The 27,346-nt window shown below is 35.4% G+C and overlaps 1 protein-coding gene across 1 annotated transcript in view; it reads left to right on the forward strand.

The window, feature by feature from the left end:
• The window catches only part of VAPA (VAMP associated protein A), a 38,236-nt gene that overhangs the window by 3,824 nt on the left and 7,066 nt on the right, over positions 1–27,346 (forward strand). The window contains exons 2-4 of the mRNA XM_029922032.1: positions 18,497–18,649; positions 22,378–22,481; positions 22,893–22,973. Coding sequence (XP_029777892.1) covers positions 18,497–18,649; positions 22,378–22,481; positions 22,893–22,973 — 338 coding nt within the window. The remainder of the gene's footprint in view (positions 1–18,496; positions 18,650–22,377; positions 22,482–22,892; positions 22,974–27,346) is intronic.

Here is a 27,346-nt window from a genome sequence, read left to right on the forward strand (position 1 = left end):
TGTGTCTTAGGTTTTTCCCTTATTATTTTCTTTACTTTTTTTTTCCCCTCTTCTTTTTTTGGTGGTGGGGGTGGTTATGTTTAAATGAAATTGCTTTTACAGCACCAAAGACTTAATCATCCATTTCATATATAAAAGGTAGCTACTTTTTTGCATGGACCTCAAGTATACTGTAGTATAGAGGTGGAATTTAAGGAAAGGTATTAAGCAGGCTGAGTTTTAGCTTATGGGCAAGTAATAAATTGTATCATGTATCTTGAATGTGTCATAGATAAGCTGCTATATAACGATTGCCACTTCAGATAGCTGTGAAATTAGGTCATTCACTAGTTGGTACTTAACCTTCTAATTTCTGTGTAAGTCTAATTACATGAAATAGAAGTGGGGGTTTTGATTTTTTACTTTGCTCTTCTGTTTGGAGTGTCATTGTAACTACTGTATTGTAAATGACGGAAAATGCATATGTTAAAAAATAAATTGTGTTACATTAAAAAAAAAGTTAAAAGAAATACCTCTGTATCTTACTTAAAAATTTTGTTTTAAGGGCATCTGGGTGGCTCAGTCAGTTGAGTGTCCAACCTTCAGAGGTTCTTGAGTTCAGGCCCCACATCCAGGCTCGCTGCCGTTAGCCTGTCAGCCCAAACCCACTTCGGATCCTCTGTCGCTCCCGACCCTACTCCTCTTGGACTCTCCCCAAAATAAGTAAATATTAAAAATAATTTTTTGTTTTATATGATTGTCAGTATGTAAAAGTGTTTTATAATGGTGTAATGAATTCTACAGTAGCTCTTTTGTTGCATTGGTTTAAGGAAAAAGAGGTAGATATTTTCAGATTATGTTGAAACTCTGGCAGTAATTTGATAGAATTCAGATTTGAAATTTGATATTATATATGGGAGATGAATTTTTTGTCCTTAGATTTTTTACTATTATAAAATTTCTTCCTTTGTAGTCTACATTTTGTTTTTCCTACTTACTAGTAGTTTTGGAGAAAAATTGGAAGAAGGAGATTTAGAAAATGCTAAAGTAAATTGTGAACATATTCTTCCTCCTAATAATCAGAGAAAGAAAAATAGAATGAAACCATTGTGTTGAAGGTGGCCCATAACAATATCACACCAATAAAGAAAATTAAGCTCTCTGAGGAACCCAGGAACCTGTGGTGTGTCAGCTAGACCATCTTTGAATAGCAGCACGTACTCAGAAGTACAAATGAGGATAGAGAGCACTTTTTGCTGTTAGCAGATATTTGGCATGTCTTTAGGTGTTTCAGATCAGCTCCTGTTTAATGGTGGCTGCATAGTGGCTGCATCGGATCCCTGGGGGCATTTCCCCTTCTTTCCTGGACCACAGAGGACATCTTATTACTCCATTCCTTAAAAGCTTTCGAGTAGCTCTTGATTTTTTTTTTTCTTTTTTAGTATGGCATTTGAGCTCTTCCTTGATGTGCTGTCTTCTCTTGTACCACCTGTTTATCAGCAAACATCCATACTTTTTTGCCTGAGAAAGAAAACCCCTCCTCATATCCAAGCTTATTGTTCTGCTGTTTTTGTTGATTAAGGTAAAACCCCTCAACTCACACTTAGACCATGTTCCCTCAGATATTTTCTCTCTCATGTTTTCAACCCCTGGGTTCTTCCTTTAAACATGTAAATGTACTTAAGTTTTTCCTTTTAAAAGAAGCAAACAAAATGCTTCCTTCACTCCCAACTGCTTCTGGTACATATCCCTTCCTGTCCTTCATTTCCTTTGCAGTCAGACTTCTTGGAAAAATAGTTGATGTTCACTATCCGTTGTATTTCTCACATCCTGTTCACTGTAGTACTACTACTTGTGTCCTCACTGCTTATTGATTGCTGACCACATTGGTCATTTCCAAGTTTTATCTCTTTTTTTTGGCACTTGACATTATTGGCAATTCCATTCTTTTGGCTTCCATATAATTGTCTCTATTGCTCCATTTATTGCCTCATTTGTGGGCTTTTTCTTAAATGCTAATGTTTCTGAGGGTCTGATTTGGTTTTTGTTTTATCTCTGTAAACTTTCCTTGTTCAGTCTCATTGTTTTGTTGGCTTTTCTTTGCTCTCTCTTTGCACATGTTGGTACACATTCAAATTTGTATTTTTTAAAATGTGTATTTAAAGGAGGGGAGTGGCATAGAGGGGGAGGCAGGGAATCTGAAGTAGGCTCCAGGCTGGCTCTGAGCTGTCAGCACAGAGCCTGACATGAGGCTTGAACCCATGAACCCTTGAGATCATGACCTGAGCTGAAGTTGGATGCTTAACTGACTGAGCCACCCAGGAGCCCCTCAAATTTGTATCTTAATTGAGGTGAGGTAGAATTACTTAGTGACTATCTGGATTTGAGTTTTAACTCAGACACTTAAAACTCAACCTACCACAAAGTTATTTTTTACAACTCAAGCCTACTCGTCTTCTCATCTTTTTAATTATTTGGTGGCATCGTGATTACTTATCCTAGAAATACTCCATATATCTACTAATTACAATCTGTATTTCTACATCCCAGAGATAATTCTTGGATCTGTACCCTTTAATGCAGCTTTACTTTTAAATTCATTTATTATAATTTGTTTAATTATACAATAGAGATGTGTCTTTCTGCTCTGTGTAATAAGTGTTGAATAAGTGTTAGAATTACAGTTTGAGTAAAACACAGTCTTTGTTTTCATGAGGCAATTCCAATGGGAGAGATGGACACTAATTGTGTATTCAGAAAAAGGAAATGTAACTGTGAGGAGGAGTGTAGTACTATGAAAATGTAAAATATAGGGGTGCCTGGGTGGCTCAGTTGGTTAAGCTTCTGGCTTCAGCACAGGTCATGATCTCACAACTCATGAGTTTGAGCCCTGCATCGGCTCTGTGCTGACAGCTCAGAGCCCAGAGTCTGCTTCACATTCTGTGTGTGTGTGTGTGTGTGTGTGTGTGTGTGTGTGTGTGTGTGTGTGTCTGCCCCTTTCCTGCTTGCACTCTTTCTCTCAAAAGTGAATAAACATTAAAAAAATATTTAAAACTGTAAAATATAGGGGACTTTGATCTGGTCAGGGAAGACATGATTGGACTAAGATTTTCTAAGAAGGAGTAGAATCTATTACCTAGGTGAAGAAGAAAGGAAAATACAGAAGAAGCAGTATGTATTTACAGAGATCCTGTGGCAGGAGGGAACATGAAGCATTTACTGTTATTAACATGTTAAAGTAATATCTCATGTTATTTACAAGTCTGAGTCAGTATAACAGTAGTGGAGACAGCCAAGATGAGTGTGGTGCTGAGGGAGATAGAGATGAATTAGTTTCCTCAGTCCAGGTAAGAGGTGACTACTTGGTTTGAGGGACTGGTATTAGAGACGGTTAAAAGTTAGAGAGGGTCAAGCCAGTGAAACTTGGTGGTCTATTAGATATGCTGAGAGTAGAGGTGTCTTGGATGTCTCTCAGTTCCTGGCTTACGTAACTGGAGGAATGGTGGTGCTGTGTGCTGAGCTAAAAAAGGGAACACTGGTTGTTTGAATGAGGACCAAATGCATTTTACTTGGGGTGTCTCGAAGAGTGCTAGGAGGAGGATCCTGATCTCATCTGGTATGTTAGATGTGTTTAGGACTTTTCAAGATATTAATGAAAAGGTAACTAGTAGGTTTTGGTTATATGGATGTGTTCTTCAGGGAGAGGTCTGGGCTTTGGGTAATTACTTTATTTCAGGTGATTATTCCTTGTCTTTTTTTTTTTTTTTAACTAGACTGTAAACAGGCCTGCTTTTCTGTAGTGTTACTCTCTTTAGCCACATTGCTGCTGGAACTTGCTCCCTGGGTTAATAAAGAATCTGTCATATTTTCTTGTTATGTAGATGAAAAAGTTCAAAATCCACTGCCTGCCTTTCCATTTCTCTTCTGCACATAGCTTTTAGTTATATGAAGCCATTTTCCCAAATGCTTTAAGCTGTTGCAAGACTTTGCACACGCTTTGTCCAGAATATTGTTCTCTCTTATATTTGTCAAGCAGTCTCCAAATCCCTTCCCTTTTGTGAAGTCTTGGATTTTTGCAGTCCAAGTTGGTCACTGCTTTCTTCAGGCCACTAATGAAGCTTCTGCTTATCAGTGATATCTTTTACATACCACGTAACACAGTATTTATATTTACATATTTTTTTTCTCCCAAACTGTAGGGTTAACTATTTGCGTGCGGCTATGTTCATTTATTTTATTTTTACACCCATGGTAACAAGATCTGGCATGGATGATTGCCCAATAAAATTTGATGTATTGATAGGACTCTAGTGCTTTCTCCTATAATTCCCATGATTTTCATCTTGAATCTTTTTTCAGTAGAGTTTTTCATCTGCATTTGCAGATAGTTGTGTTTTAAAAATTTTTTAGTTCCAGGAAAGGGATAATAAGGTATTTCATTAAAAGCTGACTAACCATAGATTTTTTTTTTTTTTTCATTTTTCTGCTCACGTTTTTCATTTGTAGAGTGAGAGGCAGGGCTAGGTGATTTCCCGGGTATTCTGGCCCTAAGGAGTTTGAGTATGTGTGACAGCTGAGAACAAAAAGAAAACAATTTTTCTATGAAGTAAACAAATAATATATAGTAAAACATTGGTTTTTGAACACTCTTTGTTCTGGAAACATGCTTGTAATCCAAAGTACTGGTATATATCAAAGCAAATTTAAAGAACCATTGGCTCAGTTGTGATCATGTGATGTTCAGCATCATGTACTACTTATATTGCAATATGTCACTCTTTTATCAAGTTAAAATTTATCCGAAATGTTTACTTCTCTTATGGAACACTTGCAGACCTAAGTTACCCACAGTCCAAGGGTTTAGGGTGTAAGAAATTGGGAAAACTTGATTTGTACTTCAGAGTTTGGTATTTTATGATTGTCAGTGTTGGTAGTTTTGTTATTGGTTTACTGCATTATCTTTTATTAATTTTTTATTTTATTAAAAATTTTTTAAATGTTTATTTTTTTGAGAGAAAGCAAGTGAGTGAGAGCAAGCACAAACAGGGAAGAGACAGAGAGAGAGAGAGAGAGACACACACACACACACACACACACACACAAAATCTGAAGCAGGCTTCAGGCTCTGGAGCTGTCAGCACAGCCCGACATGGCGCTTGAACTCCACGAACTGAGAAGTCATGACCTGAGCTGAAGTCAGACGCTTAACTGACTGAGCCATTCAGGCCCCTGTAATTTTTTATTTTAGAAAGACAGTGAGCAAGCAGGGGAGGGGCAGAGGGTCAGGGAAAGAGAATCTTCAAGCAGGCTCCTCTCCCAGTGTGGAGGCCCAGTGTGGAGCCTGAGGTGGGGCTCGATCTCACTACGTTGAGATCTTGACTTGAACCGAAATCTAGTCACATGCATAATGGACTGAGCCACCCAGGTGCCCCTGTATTAGTTACCTTTTAATTTCCTTTAAGTAAGTCTTTCCTTTACCATGCAGAGATGTTCTGTGAAGAGCGTCATCAAGCACCCTTTTATTTTCTTAGAGGCACTTCCTGATCTTTTTCTTGTGTTTTAAGTGGTTTGTATGGGATGGATATTCAACCTTAAAAAGTTGTTTTAAAAGAAAATCAAATGTAAGAGGGAGCTAATGTTTGCAGAAGCTTGTTTATATAATTGAAATGGGACACAAATTACTAGATAAAACGTTTAAAACTTCTTACGAAAGCTTTCAAACTTTCATAAAACAATTAACTTTTATATATTTAAATTTAATTTCATATACTTAAGTTTAATGATAATGTTTTATATTTGTTTAGTTTTTGTTTGCTGTTGTCATTTTTTTAATGTTTATTTTTGAGAGAGAGGGAGAGAGAGACTGAGTGGTGGAGGGGCAGAGAGAAGGAGATACAGAATTTGAAGCAGGCTACAGGCTCTGAGCTGTGAGCATAAAGCCTGAAGCAAGGCTCAAATTCACAAACTGAGAGATCATGACCTGAGCGGAAGTTGGACATTTAACCGACTGAGCCACCCAATCACCCCAGCTGCTGTATTTTAAAATAGATTCTGGATAACAAACATTTCAAACCTAAATACTTGAGCTTTCTTTTCTATTAAACAGAGACATTTTATTTACATAGTTGTGATGTCAATATCTTAAAACCAGAAATAATTATTTAATGTTATCTAATATTTAACCTGTTGAGATTTTCCCAGTTGTACTTCTGTTTTTTATTTTCATTTTTATTTTTTAAAGTTTATTTATTTTGAGAGGGAGAAAGCAAGCAGGGGAGGGACAGAGAAAGAGGGAGAGAGAGAATCCCAAGCAGGCTTTGCATTGTCAGTGTATAGTCTGCAGTAGGACTCAAACTCAGGAACTGTGAGAGATGGTGACCTGTGCTGAGACCAAGGGTCGAATACTTAACCGACTGAGCCACCCGGGATCCCTTGTACTTCTGTTTTTTAGCTGATTTGTTCAGCTTATGCATTGCATTTATTTATCATGTATCCAAGTCAATTTTAAACACTGCCTCCCCCCACCATGTTTTTTTTTAAATCATACTCTTGTTGAGAAGATCAGGTGGCTGAATTGTCTAATAGTCTAAGGATGTGTGGGGCGTCTTTCCTATAAATTTGGATTTAGATTTAAGGTCTTTTTTTTTAAGTTTAAAATTTTAATTTCAGTATAGTTAACATGTAGTGTTACATTCATTTCAAGTGTACAATGTAGTGATTCAGATTTAAGGTCTTGATTAGATTTAGGTTTCAGTATTGGTAAAAATAATTCATGAATGGGATTGTGTCACATCAGTTATAGATAGTGTCTGGTTTTCCCAGTCTTAGTGATGTTGATTGGAAACATCTTCATTGAAAGGTTGCCTAAATATGAGCCTGTTTATGGTACTATGTGCAAGAAAAGATTGGAAAGAAAATGTTAACAGTCATTAGCTCTACTTTAGGATGTGAGTGTCTTTTGTATTTTTACTTTTCTGTTCTCTGGGACTTTTACAGTGAACTCTTTTTTTATGAGGGAAAAACTTAAAACTGTTTTGTTATTAGACTTGATACCTTTGGAACATTAGCGTAGGTTTTCATTTGCCCTTTGTGTATTAGCTCATTTAATTTTTAATTAATAATTTAAGTCTTTATAGTCAGTCTTAATTTTTTAAAAATAATGCAAGTTATAGAGAGGTAATAGAAAACAAGTCTAATGTTTGCAACCTTTCAGTAACAGTTCACAAGATATATAAAGATAAATAGAAAACCATGATTATCTGAAAGTAAATCTTATTTATATATCTAAATCTAATTTGCAAATCATAACCATACATAAATGTGTTGTATCTGGGGCGCCTGGGTGGCTCAGTTGGTTAAGTTGGTTAAGTGTCCTACTTTGGCTCAGGTTATAAATCTCACAGGTTTGTGAGTTTGAGCCCTGTGTCAGGCTCTGTGCTGACAGCTCAGAGCCTGAAGCCTGGTTTGGATTCTGTGTCTCCCTCTCTCTCTCTGCCCCTCCCCTGCTCACACTCTCTCTCAAAAATAAACATTAAAAAATTTTTTTAATGTGTCATTTCTTTGAGCTCTTGCTATTGGCATCAATTGATGGTCTCTTGTAAGAACTATGATCGGTTTGTTTGGGGTATGTATTTCTCTGAGAATGGCTTCTGCTTATAGATTATTTTAAAGAAAACCAGGTAGGTCTGAAGCAGCAGATAAATTTTTAGGATTCCTCTTCCCCTCACTGTAGGTTGGTTCATGGTGAGCACCTAACCCAAGGCCAGCCAATACATACACTGATGACAGATGAGTCCAGAGTTTGAAGCTGCCCCTTTAAACACACATAATTAGATGATAGGCTTTAGGTCTTTAAAACAGGCTGATTTGTGCCATGTGTAAGCAGAAGCAACTAGTTGAGAAAGAGGGAGAAAACAGGCTGTTCGTGAGGTCCCAGGAACCAGATCGTGAGGTCCCAGGAACCAGTTTCTCTTGAATGCAGCCTCTTTTGAGGCCAGCTATACTTCATTTCCGGTGTTATTGAGACTCCTTATATCTTTATAATAAACTCTTAAGTGTGATTTTTGTTCTTCATAATAAACTCATTGCTTAAACAAGATTGGACTTCATAATTTGTGGAAGTATGTGCAACTTAATGATCGTCCACATCACTTTATGAAAATAATCTAAAACCAGTGTCTTAAATTTTTATGGCAAAAAATCCACATAGATATATTTTAAGACTTGTCATTAATATTACCATAGTTTGCCTGGCTGCTTTTCACTGTAATCATGAGCATTTTGTACTGTTTTCAAAATTCAGGTTTAAATGAATGAGTTTAAGTTAATGTGTATTTTAGCTTTATAAGGGTGTGGTTAAATTCAGTTACCATTTTTAAAAATAGAGATACTAATTAAAAAAGAATTGTTAACACGAGGGGACTTTAAAGTACTTAGCTTGGAATATGATTTGATAGGTTTCTTATGGGCCTGCATTTTACAGGTTTTATTTTGTAGCTCTGTACTTCCATATATATATCCATCCATACATGTATCCATTTATATATGCTTATTACTTGGATAATCTGACATGAGTTGGAGTGATTACCATACTTTTAAAGATATAGGGTACCTTTGTTTCCTGTTTAGTTGTTTTTTCTTTAAAAATTACCTTTTATAACTTATCAGGGGAGGTGAATCACTTGGTCTTGTTTGCTGAGTACTGTTCCGCTGCCAAAAACTTCAATAACAATAAAATCATCAGATCTGTTTTTCTGAACCTTTTCAGTTTTCCTCCAGCATGTGACAAAAGGTTTTATGAACAAATGAAACTAATATGTGTACATATTTAAAAGTCCCATTGATTATAAAATCAATATCTAATGTAGATAATTGAAAAAGGATGGAAAAGTGTAAAGCAAATAAAATTACTCAATCTTACCACCTAGAAATAACCACTGTTAACATTATATTTTTATATATTTTCTGTGTATAATTCTGCACACTTATATTCTTTATTTTTGTTAATGTTATGATCATTTTCTCATGTTACAAATATTTTGCTTCTAATCTAAAAGAGTTTTAGCTCTGTAAATGGTGCAAAAACATTTATTTCACTTTCTCTGCAAATATCCATTTTCCTTTTATTTTCTACCATCCTACTTATCTAGATTTTAAAAACTTACCTAAATTCTTCAGATACGAAGTGCTTCTATTTTAATAGATGTTAAATTAAGTAGTATGCATCCTTCATGTTTGGTCTCGGATGGAAATGTTCTCTTTGAAATTTTTTAGGTGTGTGTACATCTTTTCTTTAGTAGATGGTTACACAGCGGAAGGACATAATTTATATAAAGTTTCAATCCCAAGGATGCTTCATTTCTGTGAATAGACAATTTATTGTTTTGCTCTCCCTCATGTTTTCAAGATACTGGGATTGTTTAAGAGTGAAGAGCCTATAAAAGGTCTGAGAAAGCACTTCTAACATGTTTACAGTAACCTTGTACAAAATGTTAATAAGGCTGTGAGAATTTAGAATTGAATTATCTGCCATTTTACCATGGAGTAAAAGATTGGTAGTAGGTGAAGTTGATCGTAATGTCACATAATGTTAAAGCCCAGAGGAGCCTTGGAAGATCATTCTGTCTCCTAATGACCCCTGTCTACTGCAGGGGTTAGACTGTACTGGAGAAGTCAAGTGATCTGGTCAAGGTCAGTCATCTGGCTAATAGTTTTAGATCTTAAGCCTCAAAACCAGTGTACTACATTATGGTTTTTATAAAAGTCCTAGTGTACCATTGATGACAGGAACCAGCCATTACCTCTCTAAAAGGCTTCCAAAGGAATGAAGAAAATAGGTATTTTGACTTTTGGCTTAAATGCTTTTCCATGTGAAGGTAATGGATGAGTATTTAACTGTGTGATCAGAACACTACTACATTATTTGAAAGTGGTATAGGAATAAGACATGATTCCTGCCTGTTGATAAATTCTTTTAACTATGACTTTAAGACCCTAGGATGGGAAAATAGATTTTTTTTTGAATGGCTACACACTTCGGTATTAAGTGGATTTTGGAGATTTTTTTTTTTTATAATGCACTCATGGGTATATATTTATGATACATTAGTGGTCAGGATCCATCTTTTTATAATTAATGTTAGTGAAACGTTATAACAAAATATGGTTAGTATTTTTAAAACCTTGAATAGAACGGACTTATTTTGTTTTCCAGAAAGTAGTACTCTGTTTAATTGTACAAAAATATTTATACAATATAATATTTATTCACTACCTGCCGTGCCAGGTATTTTTACAGCTGCTGGGGATATAGTAGAGAAAAGCACAAAGACCCAGTCTTAGATTTCAGTGTGTTTGGAGAAAAAAAAAAAGAAAATGCAAATAAATTAAGGGAACTTCATTTTTAGAAATTCTAATGAAAGTGTTTTAGGGCTTTCTTGGATGTAAAACACAGGATATTTTTTCTGTGTTTATGATACTTATTTCAGGAAATACTTGTTGACCTGTGTATGGTACAAAGGGAAACATAATATCCATTTTAAATCTTTTTCATATATTACTGTCTTGACTGCAATTTCATGCTTTATTGCTGCAGAAATCTACCTGGAATGCATTTGAATTAGGAAGCAATTGTAGCTGGGTAGTTTGCATAAAATACATAAGAATTTATGAGAGTTCAGGCTCTGAAGTCAGACCAAGTTTGACTATCAACTTTGTAATTTATGACAAGTTTTTTTAACTTGTTTCAGGTGACTTATCTATGAAATGAGGATAATAAAGTGTTTTTAAAGCCTATAAGGGACAAGCCTACGAGGGACAGAATCCATGCAGAGTTGAAGAACTTTCATGTATCAATATTGAATGCTCAATAAAGGCTAGCTGTTTTAAAAACTATTTTGTTGCTAGCACTATTTTTGTTATTACTACTGCCATGCTACTATAACTGTGGAAATTCTTAAGGGATAATATGTATGCTATACTGTATATACTTCACATGCATGATTTAGTATGACAGGTATTCAGCAGTGTAGTCTTCATGTAACTGGAAAACTAATCATGATAATAGCTATTAATTTGTTAAAAACCTTTGGAAACATTGTAGTCATCATCTGCTTTGCTGCAGCAAAATTATTTATGTATTTGAGCTGAGCATTCAGCCTTCCTCAGAATTTTTACATATTCTATTTCAATAAAGGTAGGATGTAGGAGTAAAAATGTAATGGTCGATATAAATGGTTGACATAAGAAGACCTAGAGTCATAGCATTTGAAACAGAACATACATATTTTTGATATTTTTGTCGTTGTTGTGTGTTGATTAAAAAGAATTCATGTGACTGTCCAACCATACTTCCAGTATGTATTTACCTAACAAATAGTATTAAGCAGCTATTAAGACTTAAGGTGTGTGTTAATTACTTCAGTTCATTCAGGGTTGAAGCGAATGTTTCTTTTTTAGGGAGCTTATAGTTTATTTGGATAAGACATGTACATAATAAAGAGAGAAGTGCCACCGAGAGGGGAATAGACTATATATTGTGTGAATTGAATGGTCACTCATGTTTATCCTCTAAGATTCATGCTTTGGTTCATTGCACTGTCTGGATTTAATCATGCAGAGGCTACTTACTAACCGAGTGTGTTCCTTACAGCCAAGAACTCAGAAAGATCTTGTCAAGAACTGAAAAGTATAAAAATTGAGTGTACTGCAATTTTGTTAGTATTGTCAGAAGATATATGTGATTCCTGGGTTTAGAGACAAAGGGCTTTATTCTTGACACTACATACAGCATGAGCTTTGTATTTGTGTTAATTTCCTTTGCCTCCTCAGAGAGGAACACCCAGGGGTTCAGTTTAGGCAGATGTTGCTCCCATAGTGGTTCTGGGTCATAGCTGAGAAGCCCTTGCGTGTAGGGAGCCTGAATCTTTTCCTAATGGGCTGCAGTGAAAACTTACCCTGACCTTTTTTTTTAGAGGAAGACCTTATCTTTATTATACTGGCCAATAAGCAAACCTGTTCTCTCCTTGGAAGGGAGACATTGTTTTCCAAGACTGTTCACTGTTTAAAGACATCCTTGAGAAGATAGTCTGGATGAAAGCCCCAGTACCTCCACTTCGCAAAGCATGTAGAACTGCTGGAGGCCTGTAGAGACTTATATCCTGATAGGCCTCTGAGTAGGCTGTCTAAATGGAAGTCACAGAGTTCAAGAATTAATGTTCATGTATGTTGCCTGCTTGTTTTAAGTTGCATCTCAGAAGCTGTTTCTTTCTCCTTCTTCTTTTTAATGTTTTTATCATTTGTTTTTGAGAGAGATAGGACGTGAGCAGGGGAGGGGCAGAGAGGAGACACAATCCGAAGCAGGCTCCAGGCTCTGAGCTGTCCACACAGAGCCTGATGCGGGGCTCAAACTGGACACTTAACCAACTGAGCCACCGAGGCGCCCCTCAGAGGCCTTTTCTGTTTTAAAATGCTCTATGCTGTATACTACTGCTTATCATGAATTAAAATTTGATTCTCTCTCAAGTAAGCAAATAGTGAACTCAAATTGATAAGCATGTTGAGGTGTTCAGTAGAAGTGAGTGTATTGATGTCTTCAGCTTATTTTGGAATGCATTAAAAATAAGATGGATGGGCAGAGATGGATAAATTGATAGGTCTTAAAGTAAATACAATGAATGTTAATTGTAGATTCTAGGTGATAGATATATGATTTTTTACAATGATTTCAGTTTCTTTGTATAAAAATTTTCAGTAAAATGTTGGGGAAAAAGCCAACTGCTTTCTTCTGTTCTCTCCAACTTCGTTTTCTTTGCACCTAAACTCATCTTGACATTTCAAGAAAACTTCAGTGGCAGTTTGTATCAATATATGGATGGATGACAACATTAAAAAAATTGTTTAGTCAAAGTGGTTGTACTTTTTTAAGCTTATTGGGGTTCCTTTTAAGATTGGGGGTATGGAGAATAAGGGTCCTGGTATTTAAAAGGAAATCATTGCTTTGAACGCTAGCATTTTAGGTATACAGCTTGAGTATAAAGGGCATTTCATGCTGGAAAAACATTTTTAGGTAAAGGAGGCAGGCCAGTCCCACTTGGGACATCCTTTTGGGTGAGATAACTAAACTTGTACTACATTTTTGAGATTTTAGGTTCCAGGTTTTTTCAAATTTATGTCCATACTTTTTTCTTTTTACATAGAGAGCATATTTGTGTGTTATATTTTGGATTTTTAGAATTTGGGGCTGTGTATAGTATTTTGGCTTACTGGCAATAACAATTGTGGTTGGAATTAGAATACTTGGTGACAGAAAATGTTATGGCTGCTTAAAAGTGAGACTAAAGGAGGAGACAGCCCGCGTAATTGTAAAAGGTAGGGTTATTTTGGTTGTAGTTTTTTCCCCCCAGTTTTGATGAGTACAAGTAAATGTAAACTGTATTATGTGTAGTTCGCTTGTTCTATATGGAATATAAACAGTGAAATTTACATATAAATAGTGAGATTTCATCTCTAATATAGGATGTATGTATGGTAGCTGTGATTGGTGACTAGTATACCATTAGGTAATCTTAATATGGACACTTTCAGTAATTGCAAATGATAAAATTAACCATTTACATTAAACAACTGGCAGGATTTTCCTCAACAGAAGGAATTTTAGTAGCCCTCAGAACATGAGTATTTGTTTTTTACATAAATTGCTTTAGATGTTCATTTCTCATCAAAACTGCTTTTCACTATTTTCAGTTTTTTCTTTAATAGAAAAGGATCAGCTTTTCTAAAAAAATGTTTTGCATACATGAAAAATATGTATGGTTTATAGAATTATCAAGTAAATATATAATCACTGCCTAAGACAAGAACTAGAACTTGGATATCATTCTAAAAACCTTCCTTGTACCCAGTCCCCGTTACTGCCTCTTTCCTTGCAAAGTTGATTTCTATCCAAACTTTAATTATTTACTTGGTTTTATTTTATTTTTTTTCTTTTGTTTTCTTCTTCCTTTTTTTTTGAGAGTGAGAACTCAACACACTTGTGCTGATGAGTGGGGGAGCTGCGGGGGAGGGGAGAGAACAAAAGAGAATCTTTAGCAGGCTCCATGCCCAGCTAGGAGCCAGAGGAAAGGCTCTATCTCACTACTGTGAGATCATGACCTGAGCTGAAATCAAGAGTTGGACAATTAACTGAGCCACCCAGGCGCTTCTACTTTTTTCTTTTCTTGTTTTAATGTTTTATTTATTTTTGAGAGAGAGAGAGCACAAGCAGGGGAAGGACAGGGGGGTGGGGGGAAACAGAAGATCTAAAGCAGGGTTCTGCACTGATAGCAGCAAGTCCGATGTGGGGCTTGAACTCAAAACTGTGAGACATGACGCGATGTCTGATATTCAGCCATCTCAGCCATCCAGACGCCCCTACTTGTTTTTCTTAATGGTTTAACCACCTAAGAATTATTGCAAAGGGTAAGTGTTCAATTAGTCAAGCAGGTTACTGATATAATGCAGTGGCTTTTAACCCTGTTGGGCACAGTACCCCATTTGTATATTTTATATTCTTTAATACTTGCTTTCCAACTCAAAATGAAATTCATACATAAAATTATTTACCAGCATAAAAATTAAAGATTTACAGTTTTTTTTTTTTTTTTGTTCATTTTTTAAGAGAAAGAGTGCGAGTGGGGGAGGGACAGAGAGAGGTGGGGACAGAGGATCTGAAGGAGGCCCCATGCTGATAGCAGCAGTCTTGATGCTGGTCTGGAACCCACAAACAGATCATGACACAAGCTGAAGTTGGATGCTTAGCCAACTGAGCCCCTTGGGTGCCCCCAAATTAAAATTTTAATAAAATGTCCTAACTTTATCATAAAAGAATTGAAAAAATAGATTTATAATGAAATATGCCTTTAAGTGTAAAAGTTTGGTCATGACTGTAACAGAAGACATAATGAACTAGCCAGATACTTGTGATAGTCTTAATAACAAAGAAGTTTGGATTTAAGAGAATGCAACAGTTGCCTGAATTGGACTGGTTTTTTTTTTTTTAACATTTTGAAATAAGGGCAAAATAAGAAAGTTCTGCATGTGGATAGAATTGGGTATGTCACCTACAGATGTCTCCTGACTGATACAAGTGTGGAGTGGTGATTCAAGTATCATGAGTGGCATTGCTATTGGTAGAATAATTTTCTATAAGGGTAAACTTAATCTTTTCAAGAGGAAGGAGAACAAATTTTTCCTTTTTTACACAATAGATATAGTTCTGGAAAATAGATTTTTCACCAGTACAAATTTGAAGGAGTATTTGATAATTAGGTAGAATGAGGACATGATACTTAACTGTATGGGAGTGCCCAGGCATTGTAGAATGTCTAAGAGCTTAGTTGTTCTTCTCCCCAACCAATAGCACCTCCCACCCAGTCCTAATGTTAGACAAAAATAACTGTGAGGGTATTTACCCTCAGGATTTAGGATTTGGTTGTAGTGCTTACAATAAATTATATAACTTTCCCTTTATTTTTGAGGGTCTGTAAAGGTGGATTTCATCAGGTCTTTCTAACCTGGAGGCTCAGGGATCTATGATACACCCCCAGCACCCTCCACCCACCCTAATCTTCCTGTCTCACCCATAACCCCCCAAAAAATTCCATGTAAAATTTTTGTGAACATTTCACTTAAATGTGCTATTCTGGGGTAGTATATAACTTTCATTACATTCTCAAAGGGTTCTGTGACCCACAAAAGTAGACCCGGATGTTTCTTTCCAGGACCTCTTAGAACAGTTAAATGTGGTTATTCTTATGCTAACATTCATCAGTATCTGCTGATTTTTTATTTTAACAAGGAAAATGGGCTCAGACTCTGAACTGTCTGCTGGGAGATATTTCTACTGGGAGAGCACTGTTAATATGCTTGGTTAGAGGGACACAGTGGAGCAGAAAATTTCAAATTCGTATGTTAGGTGCACTTACTCATTTGTAGGTGGGTAATTTCACATTTTACTGACAAGGTGTTAATATATCCAGTTAAGAACTTTGTTTTAAATTGGTGGGCTTTTTTTCTTTTGACCTGTTATTTTCATCTTTAGATAGTTAGCATATAAATTTTAAGTATTATTTCAGGATTCATATGTTGATGGAAATTGACACATGGTCATTTTCTAAATCAGTTTTAAAAGTTAGTTATTTTGTGCAGTGGGGTGTCTCGGTTAAGTGTCTGACTCTTGATTTTGGCCGAGGTCATTATTTCACAGTCCTGGGATTGAGCTCTGCCTCAGGCTTCTCTCTGAGGTGTGGAGCCTGCTTGGGATTCTCTCTCTGTCTCCTGCCCCCCCCCCCCCCCCGTGTTATTTAACCTTATTTTGCAAAATTGTTGTTTTCCTCTAAAATTTGGATGGTTTGAAAAGTCTTACATTAGTATGTTATGAAAGCATAAGATTGTTCAAAATTAAAGTTTTGTGAAAGGTTTCTTTTGTCATATTACTAAGAAATTGTTTTTTAGTCATGCTTGCTGTTAAAGTCCTAGTTGAAATAGTCCTTTAAATTTATATATTCTCAAATATCTGTACTTATCTATGAATATGAGTTTTGAGAATATTAAGAAATGGAATCTATATCTTTAAGACTTTTCGTTTTCATCAGTAGTTTAAAATGTGTTGCTAGCCAATGGTATTGTGGATTCAAGTGGAAACTGGACAGATTGCAGTATTCCCCTGTACCTCTTTTTTATGCTAGTGTATGGTGGAGTTACTAATTAGCTGCTTGTTGAAAAATGCAAGCATTTGGGATTAAAGAAGCAAAGAGACTAAGATAATATACAAATTGAATGATTTATTTGACCATATGGTTAAAGCAAGCCATTCAGAAGATCATACTGCATATATATACTTTTAAAAGACACACATAACTTGACTTAAATGACTTTTTCTTTAATTTTTTTGGTAACTGTTTCTTTGTCTATGTTTTCTAATTTCTGTCTTTTCCCTTTTCCCGGTTTTAAGTCTTTATAACTTAAAACTTTAAGTGAAGGATGGGATCATTTCACTCCTTAGTACTTGAAATAAGTACCTTTTAACGGCCTTCACTTTGAAGTCTGTTTCTTTTCCTCTTACTGTGTTAGGTCTGTTTTCATGTCCTGCACTCTTCCTATTGCCTCTTTTTATTTGATTGTATTTGTTGTTCCCCTTCAACCCTGTGTCTTAGATGGTTTTCTAGTATTCAGCTAAATGGGAAATTACCTGGTAGAGCTGAAAATTTCTGATTCTGGGCTCCATATGATAAAGTTATAAAAGACATGTTTACTCTTATTTACTTAAATAAAGATAGCCTTTTTAATAATAGTCTTTGATTCCAGCCTTTTTGCTTTTTAAAATATATAACTTAATGGGGCCCCTGGATGGCTCAGTTGGTTGAGCATCCGCTCTTGATTTTGGCTCAGGTCATGATTCACAGTTTCGTCAGTTTGGACCCTGTGTTGGGCTATGTGCTGACAGCTTAGAGCCTGCTTGGGATTCTTTCTCATCTCTCTGCCCCACCCCTGCTCAGTCTCTATCTGTCTCAAAAGGAAGGAAGGGAGGGAGGGAGGAAGGGAGAGAGGGAGAGAGGGAAAGGAAAGAAAGACATTATGAAATAGAACTTAAAACTGATTGCTTTGAAAACCATTTAAAATTGGTTTTGGGTTTAGTTAGAAGTTTTGTGGTTATTTCTTCCTCTTGGGACATTTTAAATTTATCTTCTGTACCCAAAGTAAAAAGTATTCATTTTATTGTCTAAGTTAATGTACATAATGCCTTGCAGGTTTTTTGTTTTGTGTTTTTTGGCCAAGATAAAAAAAAATGACTGTAACCTTTCTTTTACCTCCCCCCTTTTAAAAAAATGAGGTTCTAGTAGTTTAGGACTTACTTAATTCAAGCAGGACTGGATTATCTTTCTGGATTCTTTGTTTTATAATTTCATGTTTGGGTATACCTTAAAAGTTTGTATTTAGAGCATTTGACATAGTGCTCATAATAAACACTTAACAAATATGTGAATGATGATGAGAGAGTGAATGAATCAAACCTAATTGAGATCTGAAGCAAGAACAGTATTGTCATTGGATGCAGTATTTTCAGATGTACAGATTTTTGAAGTTTTCTTGGTAAGTGTATTTGAACACTGGTACTGGTTTGCAGACCACTGGAAAAACCTGATCTTTTCAGTAATGTGGTAAGAGCACACTACGTATAATAAAATTGTGGGCTTATTTCATAAATTACAATGTTTGAAATACTTTTTATTTGATAGAAATAATGCATGTTCATGTGGAAAATTTGTAAAATATAGTAAGGAATGAAGAAGAAAATACAACTCATTTGTAAGTATAGTACCTGGAAAAAAGTACTGTTAGTGTTTTGATGTAGTTAGGTACACAGATTTCATTATATACTTTAAATAAAATTGATTGTATACATTCAGTTTTGAATTTTGCTTTGTATGTGTGAGTCCAGTTAAAATTTTTTTTGTTTTTTGTTTTTTAAACCTTACAGGCCCCTTCACAGATGTAGTCACTACAAATCTTAAGTTGCGAAATCCATCCGATAGAAAAGTGTGTTTCAAAGTGAAGACTACAGCACCTCGTCGGTACTGTGTGAGGCCCAACAGTGGAATTATTGACCCAGGATTGACTGTGACTGTTTCAGGTAGCAAATCGTGTTCTGATTTTGAACAGTATTGAATTCTGACATTTTTATGGTTATGTTTAATTTGGTCTTAATTAATAGAGTTCATCTGGAGGGAGAGAAGTTGTTATTAAGTTATTCTGGCTTTCCTCTAATGATGTTCTTCTCTTCTTACTATATGTCAACTGTTGCACATTTCTCACCCTCACCTGTGGTTGAGAGTATCTTGGTCAATTTATAAACAGTTATTGCCAGTTTAAAATTTTATATCTTTTATTTCTACAGTTCACTACCACAATCTCTGCCCTTATTATTTTATCTTTGAAATAGTACATCATTTTTGTGATTGATCCTTCTCTTCAGATCTCTAGCTATTGTTACATACTACATGCAACTGTCCAAGTATTATTCAGAATCTTAAAAATGTATATAGTGCCTCTTTTTTGCCGATTGTATCAAATTAGATGAATGTTTCTGCCTTTTGTTGTAAATGCCAGACTGTTTAGTTTCATGACTCCCTTTTGTGTTTACTTGTAATCCAAGGAGTATGCTTGGTTCCTTCTTGCTTACTCCTGCTATGGAGTCTGTGCTGGTGTCTTCCTTAATGCCCTTTATAAATTTCTATCTTCGGTCAGACTTCCCAAGATAGTTCTCCTTAATATTAGCTGACATAGATGAGAAATAGGAAGCAAGTATGAGAATGGTACCTTGGTTATGGTAGAATCTCTTAGGCTTCATACGGAGACCATTTACTCTTCCTTAATAGCAGTAGATTTTGCTTCCCATGTCGTGGTAACATGCGGAGCAAGAATACACATGGACCTCTCTCATCTCTCAGCTCAGACTATCTGAGGGCATGACCCAGCCATGTATGTTTTTTTTTTTTTTTAAAGAAAACATGCCTATGTGATCCTGATAAGTATTCTTAAGATAATTCTGTATCAGTTGCCTGGTTTTTAAGTTCACAGCAGATTAAAAACACCAAATTATGCAAAGAGTGAGGGCCTATAGCAAGCCCATGGAGAGTGCTTAGAAGTAGAACTTGACTGCAAAGACGGTGAAGGACAGGCTGCAGAGTTCTTTGCAACACTGAATCCTTTTCCCTAGGAAGACTCAAAGACTCGGAGCTAGGAGTCCTTCTAGAAAAGATGTTTTTAGTGAGTTTTATGATGTAGTAACCTGGGAAGAATGTGATTGTGTTTGTTCAAGTTGTCAGCTGATGGGAAAGATGGATGGAAAAGAAGATAAAACAATGAGTACACACATTCTGGAAGCTTAAATCTTTAAGCCTTTTGGCTAAATTGGAAGACAGAATTATTTCTATCCATGTAGTTAAAAATAGTTTTTGGTGCTACCAGTTTTATCCTTAGGAAACCATAAAACTATTCAGAATGCCTTTTTCTTTGAGACTTCTAGATTGCTGATGTTTCATTGTATTGATATTTCTTAAAAGTTTGAGTTGCATAGGTCCAATTACATGTGAGTTTTTCCCCTATAAAGACAGGATAGTACTATAAATACATTTTCTCTTCTTTATGATTTTCTTGATAACATTTTCTTTTCTCTAACTTACTTTACAGTACAGTACAAAGAATACAGTAAAAATACAGCATATGAAATAAACGTTAATCTATGGTTTATGTTCTTGGTAAGGCTTCTGGTCAACAGTAGGCTATAGTGGTTAAGTTTTTGGGGAGCCAGAAGGTGTATGTGGCTTTTCAACTGCATTCAGGTTGGCACCCAGAATCCCTGTGTCGTTCAGGAGACAGCCTGTACTTTTCAAAACACTTTCACTCACATAACCCCTTGTGTTGAGCACTTGATGTATTAAAAACTCTAGACATACTAGTTACTGTTTACATAGCATGCCCTTAGATCTTGCCCACTGAGAATTTAGCTCTTCAATTTTTAGTGTATTACCTTCCCTTATAAGGAGCCACTCAAACTGTGCTTCCACTAGCAACTGTTCCTTGATTGACTCTATGTGCTAGACTTTCATTTCGTTTTTTCCTTTTTTCCTTTAGCACTTAGTTTTGTGGGTTTGTTCATTGAATTTGATTTATATGTATGTATATATATATGTGTGTGTGTGTATAATAAAGATGATTTAACTCTTGTTACATGGTCTGTAATAACTTAGACTGTAACTGTCATTAAGTCACAACCATGTTTTAAGTTTTCTTTTTATATAGTTCCTAGTGATGAGCCTACAGTGATTGCTCCGTGAAGGGTATTAATGGACATTTATTGCGCTTTATCTGGATTCGGAGGCATTATCCTGTGCATTTTTTTCTATGTATTTGGCTGTTTAAAGTTTTTTTTTTTTTAACTATGATGGGAATTAATGGACTTCTCAGATCCACTTTAAAAATAAGATTTTCTTATATAATTGGTATTTCTCATCATTAATTGCATTTGTTTTTATTGAAAGGGTTGACACACATAAATAGAAGGTATATCTTACAAGTAATTTACATGATAGCAGGGGAATACTTTATATAATACTATATGCATATTTTGTGTAACTGCCGATCCATTCTTAGAGTCTTTTATTAAATTTATATTAACATAATTTGGCATCAGTTACAATCACATGGAACCTCTAGAAATCCCTTAAAAGACTACTAAAAGGCTTAAGTGCTTAGAAAAATTTGAATTTGTAATTATTAGGACACAAAAATATTCTTGAAATCATGGGAGCATATGCCTTTTCCTTGTATACTTTGTTTTTTTAGAATTAGATATAAACAAATTGATAAACTTCTGAATAGATGATTATTTTCAAAATTCAGTTTTAAAAAAATTTAAATCTTTTGATTTATTTTTGAGAGAGAGAGAGGATGAGCGGGGGAAGGGCAGAGAGAGAGGGAGACACAGAGTCTGAGAAGCAGGCTCCAGTCTCTGAGTTGTCAGCACAGAGCCCCATGTGGGGCTTGAACTCCTAAACCACAAGATCATGACCTCAGCCAGAGTCAGATGCTTAACCAACTGAGCCACCCAGGCGATGCCCCTCAAAAATTAGTTTCATTAAAACGCTAACATATGGTTGGGAGTTTTGAAGTTAACTTTTAATTTCTACTTTATGTATCCTAGCTAATTCTAAAAGATACAATCACTAAATACCAAAATGGAGCCTTATATTTATAACTAGTTTTAATAGACAATTTACTAGATTTTAATCTGAATTTAAAGGTATTATAATACTTAATGTCAACAATATTTAGAAACTTTACCTAAACCTAAATTTAGAGAGGACATTGATTTATATTTATTTTTTATTTATTTTTATTTTATTTATTTTTTACTAAAAATTTTTTTATGTCTTTATTTTATTTTTGAGAGAGAGACAGAGGGTGAGCTGGGGAAGGGCAGAGAGAGAGAGAGACACACACACACACACACACACACACACACACACACAGAATGTGAGCTGTCAGCGCGGAGCCCGATGTGGGGCTCGAACCCACGGACTATGAGATCATGACCCAAACTGAAGTCAGATGCTTAACCGACTAAGCCATTCAGGCGCCCCTATATTTATTTTTTAAATAGCTATGTATTTTGTGGGTTGTTAAAATAATTGGAAGCTATAAAGGTGATTCTGGATCTTACTGTAAATGATCCATTATTAAGTTTCTTGAATTCTTTCTGGTTTTTTTTAAATTGGCATATTGGTGAATGAGATAATAGGAGTGATAAGCAAACACATTCAGGATACACAAAGTAATGTGTCCTTTTTTCTTATTTAGTAATGCTACAGCCTTTTGACTATGATCCCAATGAGAAGAGTAAACACAAGTTTATGGTACAAACAATTTTTGCGCCACCAAATACTTCAGACATGGAAGCTGTGGTAAGTATAGATGTGGAACAGAGTTTATTGTGGGGAATGTTTTTTCCACTGTGGATTTTGTGTAGTTCTCAGTTGAGAAAGCTCATTTTTAAAATAAAAGTAAATCTGTTTATTACAGATAATTTCAAGAATGAAAGAATTTTGAAATAGTAGAAATAGTGTTTCTTAGAAGCACTTTAGAAATGCTACTACTAAGAAGTCCTGGCAATAGTAGGTTTCTTGAGGCTTATATAAAGTCTGTGGCGTTGCTGGGTACCAGTGGCAGGGTGATCGGTGCAGACTGCCACGGTGCCTCCTGACTGAGCCACAGACTCTACCCCTGCTCCAAACAGTGGCCGTTGTCCCTGAGGGGAAACCTGTTTGTCACCATTATGCTTTCTCTGTCTCATGTTTCGTTTTGTTTGTTTGTAGTGGAAAGAGGCAAAGCCTGATGAATTAATGGATTCTAAATTGAGATGTGTATTTGAAATGCCCAATGAAAATGATAAATTGGTAAGTAGGAAAATGTAAGATAGGAGTCTGTTAAGTTCTCATTTCCTTTGAGATTAATTTCACTTCTCTTTTTGGCCTTTTTGGGTTGTGTAGTGATGCTTTTCTGCTTTATAAGATTCAGTGCTCATTTAAGTTTTAAAAAACTTGATATGCTTTTTTCATTTTAGAACATTTTATCCATTCAAGAAGAAAAATACTTTTAGGTATAATGTTCATGATGATGAATCATTTAATTCTCCCCAGTTTTTTACTACTTTTAAACCACCTCAAGTTCTTTAGAATGGGATATATATGTGCATAAATAGGATTAAATAATAGACATAAACCCCTTTTTGACAACTGTATACCAGCAGTCTGGGGATAAAAGATGTAATTTACATGAACAAGCAGTTTATTCCCAATTTTGGCTATTCCCAGGTATTTTATTCACTGTTGATTTTGATCAAAATCCATCTGATTTTATTTCTTAGTAAATAATTTTTATGTTGCTTTTTGGTTAGTGTGAGGCAGATACAGTTAGAGGTCTGAGGGATATATATGTGCAGTTTAGAAAGTCATCTGTGATTATATAGAATGAGTTGTCATTTTCCCTATTCCTCTTCTGAAATTTAGATTTTAGTCTCTTTCTGTGATTTGTAGGAGGGACTAGAAAAAGTCAAGTGAGTTTTTCCTTTTGGTGACTTAATATATAAAATAATATGGATAAACAAAATGTTGAGTACATTTAGGTTACAATGTCACATGACCGTTGGTTTTATCTGGAAGCCATTTGCCCTATTGAAAAGTAAATTTACAGATTAGATTTATATATGGGCTCAATTATTGTGTTCTTCTTTTAGGATAAGCCAGAACGATTGACCCCTAGTTACCTATCCGAACTAGGTATAGGTAGCCAATCAAATTATGTGTTTTTTTTTTTTTTTAATGCCCTTTTAAGGGGATATTGAGGTATCTGCCCAAAATTAAAAACCTAAATGCATGTATTCTTACTGGAAAGGGAGGGTTTAGTGGCATGTTTATGCTTCCCATTTGTAGTTTACTTTCTCTTTTGCCAGTGCTGCTAGAAAGCTAATAGCTTGCATAGCTCTTAGTATTGGAATTGAGAAAATGTAAGAGCACATTAGCCTGGGTTGACTAATAATATTTTTTTCCCCAGTTTTATTGAGACAGAGGTGACATTGAGTATTGTGTAAGTTCAACGTGTACAACGTAATGACTTAACATACATCTGTTGTGAAATAATTACCATAAAAAGTTTAGTTAACATCCAATATGCCATTTGGATACAGAAAAAGGAAAAAAAATTTTTTTTTCTTGTGATGAGATCTCTTAGGGTTTATGGTCTTAATTTTCACATATACCCTATATCTGTATTAGGTATAGTCATCATGTTGTACATTATATCCCCAGGACTTAATTTGTCTCTTAATTGGAAGTATCATACCTGTTGACCACCTTCAACAAGATCCCCTAACTCCCTAGTCCCTGCCTCTGGTAACCACAAATCTGATCTCTTTTTCCATAGTTTTTTGTTGTTGTTTTTTAGATTCCACATATAAGTGAACTCATACAATATTTATCTTTCTCTGACTTACTTCACTTAGTATAGTGCCCTCAGGGTCCATCCATGCTGTCACAGATGGCAGAATTTCCATTTTTGTGGTTGAATAATATTCCATTTTATTCCTCTCCCCCTCCCCCCACATATATCTATATGAGATACACTCACAACTTTTTTTATTCATTCATCGATCAGTAGCCATTTAGGTTGTTTTCATGTTTTGGCTGTTGTAAATAATGCTGCAGTGAACATGGGGATGCTGATCTCTCTTTGATATAGTGTGGTTTTTTCCTTTGGATCTATTCCCCAAAGCAAAACTGAGTGGAATAAGGGTTGACTTACTTTAAAAGCACAGTTAGATATTTTCTCAGTTGGAGTTTTATGTCAGCTTTTGTAATTCTTTAATATTAAACATAGTTCTGACTCTTTTTCATCTGAACTTCTGTTATACTCTGTGTAGCAGACAATATGAGATGATAACTCTGAGAAAGGCTAGAATGCAAATATTTGATATTGTTGGTTAAGAGGAAGAAGCCAAGCCAGAAGTTGATGGAAGTAATATGGCTATGATAGGAGCGTCTAGCTGTTTTAAGCAACCAATAGGGGAGAGTAGCAGGTGTACTTGCATATAGGTACAGCACATAGTAATCCAAGAAAGTAGTTTTGGATATGCTAAAGGGCTTGAATACGTTCTGAATGGAGTTTCTAGAGTCCCGTGCCGTGGAGCATGAGCAGAAATAGTTTGGCCCTGGAATCTCTTCAGAGCAGGTATTACTAGTGACCTAAAGTCTGTTCAGTAATTTCAAAGTACTTCAAGACACTATCTAGTTCTGAGCTTGGATGAACTAGCTGCAGAATATATTTCTGCTAATAGAACGAGTTGGGTTTGGGGTATAGTTAGTACCCATTTAAATGGTAAGGAATAAGTGTTAAAGACAATTTTTTTTTAAACATTTTATTTGGAAAAACTTTAAACACTTACTGAGATACAGTGAGCCCCTCTTAACTCCTGACCAGCTTTAACCAGGTTAGGGTTAATCTTCTTTCATCTAACCCTCACCAAAAGACAAACCCAGATGTAATATAATTTTATCTATAACTGTTTTGGGATATATCATTCAGAGATAACTTCAAGAAAAGGAAAAAAGAATTTAATGATGATACTGTCATCAAGCCTTTAATATTAGCTTAAAATATCATTAATACCAAACTATTTAGCATTCAAAAATGTCTCATGAATGCCATTAAAAAATTAAAAAAAATTTTTTTAATGTTTGTTTATTATTGAGAGACAGAAACAGAGCATGAGCTTGGGAGGGGCAGAGAGAGAGAGACACACACACACACACACACAGAATCTGAAACAGGCTCCAGGCTCTGAGCTATTAGCACAGAGCCCGATGTGGGGCTCAAACCCACAGACTGTGAGATCATGATCTGAGCCAAAGTTGGACACTTAACCGACTGAGCCACCCAGCACCCCTAAAAAAAATTTTTTTTTTGCAGTTTGTTGGAATTGAGATTGGCTAAAGTCCAGATACTGCTATTGGATGTTATGGTTCCTGAATCTCTTAATCTGTAGATTCCCTCTTGTTTTTCTCTCTCAAATTATTTATTGAAGAAACTGGCTTTGTTTATAGACTTTTCCCCATAGACTAGATTTTGCTGATTGCATCCTTGTGGTGTCATTTAACTTTTCTTGTTTCGTATATTCTAAAATCAGATCTAGAGGTTTGGTAAGATTTTGATTTGTTGTTGCTGGTTGGGGAGAGGTGCTGCTTTGTGGGTGGTTGTTCCTTCTCTCAAGGAGGCATATAATGTTAGGTTGTTTTTTTGTGAAGTTCACTAACTGGTGTGCGCGCATGCATCTGTGTGTGTGTGTGTGTGTGTATACATGTAACATTCAAGTAAGATTACAGCAACAGCAATAAGATAATGGTAATTTTGGGTGGTGTAATGGTTGCTATATGATTCCCTTTACCATTTTGTGTTTACTAGAAACTTCAGGAACCTCATAGTTTGAACAGGTTGATTTATACTTTGATTTGGCTTTGCAGAGAATATGTATACTAAGTCTTAAAAGTTTGATCCTTTATCTGAATGTCTAATACTATCTTGATTTTGTGATTTTTAGTAACTTATTTCTGGGAATCATGATTCTACAGAAACAGCAGATTGGTTTTTTAGAATGAAAATAGTCTTCAGTAACCTTGTTTTTCAGAAACTATCTCTTCCCAGGTCAAGGCTTTAATTATGCTTCTGACAGTTTTATGCCATAGCTCTTAGTTTTAGTTTTTAAATTCCCTTTATAGACATTTACATCCCTTAACTGCTAAGACTCATAAGAACATAGCCCTCTATTTATGTTCTTTAGCCTCTTTGCACCCCTCAGCTTCACTTGCAAAAACCTGTTTTGCCTTATATTTTACTTGTCCCCTTCTGTTTCCAGTCCCTTGCTCTTGTTTTCTGATTACCTCCAATAGGGATAATTTAAAATACTGGAATTGAACTTTTGAAAGTTGTTAAAAAGGAATATGGAAGTAAATTCAATTCATGGATGGCAAGTGTTTACTGCAGAGAGTCTCAATAATCTAAAATAGTGGAAAATGTACAAGATGTGGCATATTTTCTTGTCTTAATTGATACCATGGCCATAACCTTCCCATTTATTCTGGTTTGCAGTGTTAAGTATAATGTTCATATAAGGTTACTACTCGTCAGTTTCCTCAGCGTCACAGCATGTTGAGTCCCTCTAGTGTGCTTGTTTCGTGGTTCTCAGAACAACCAGTCTCTTTCTGGACCAGTCTGAAGT

The sequence above is a fragment of the Suricata suricatta genome, chromosome 14, assembly GCF_006229205.1.
Source record: "Suricata suricatta isolate VVHF042 chromosome 14, meerkat_22Aug2017_6uvM2_HiC, whole genome shotgun sequence".
NCBI lineage: Eukaryota > Metazoa > Chordata > Mammalia > Carnivora > Herpestidae > Suricata > Suricata suricatta.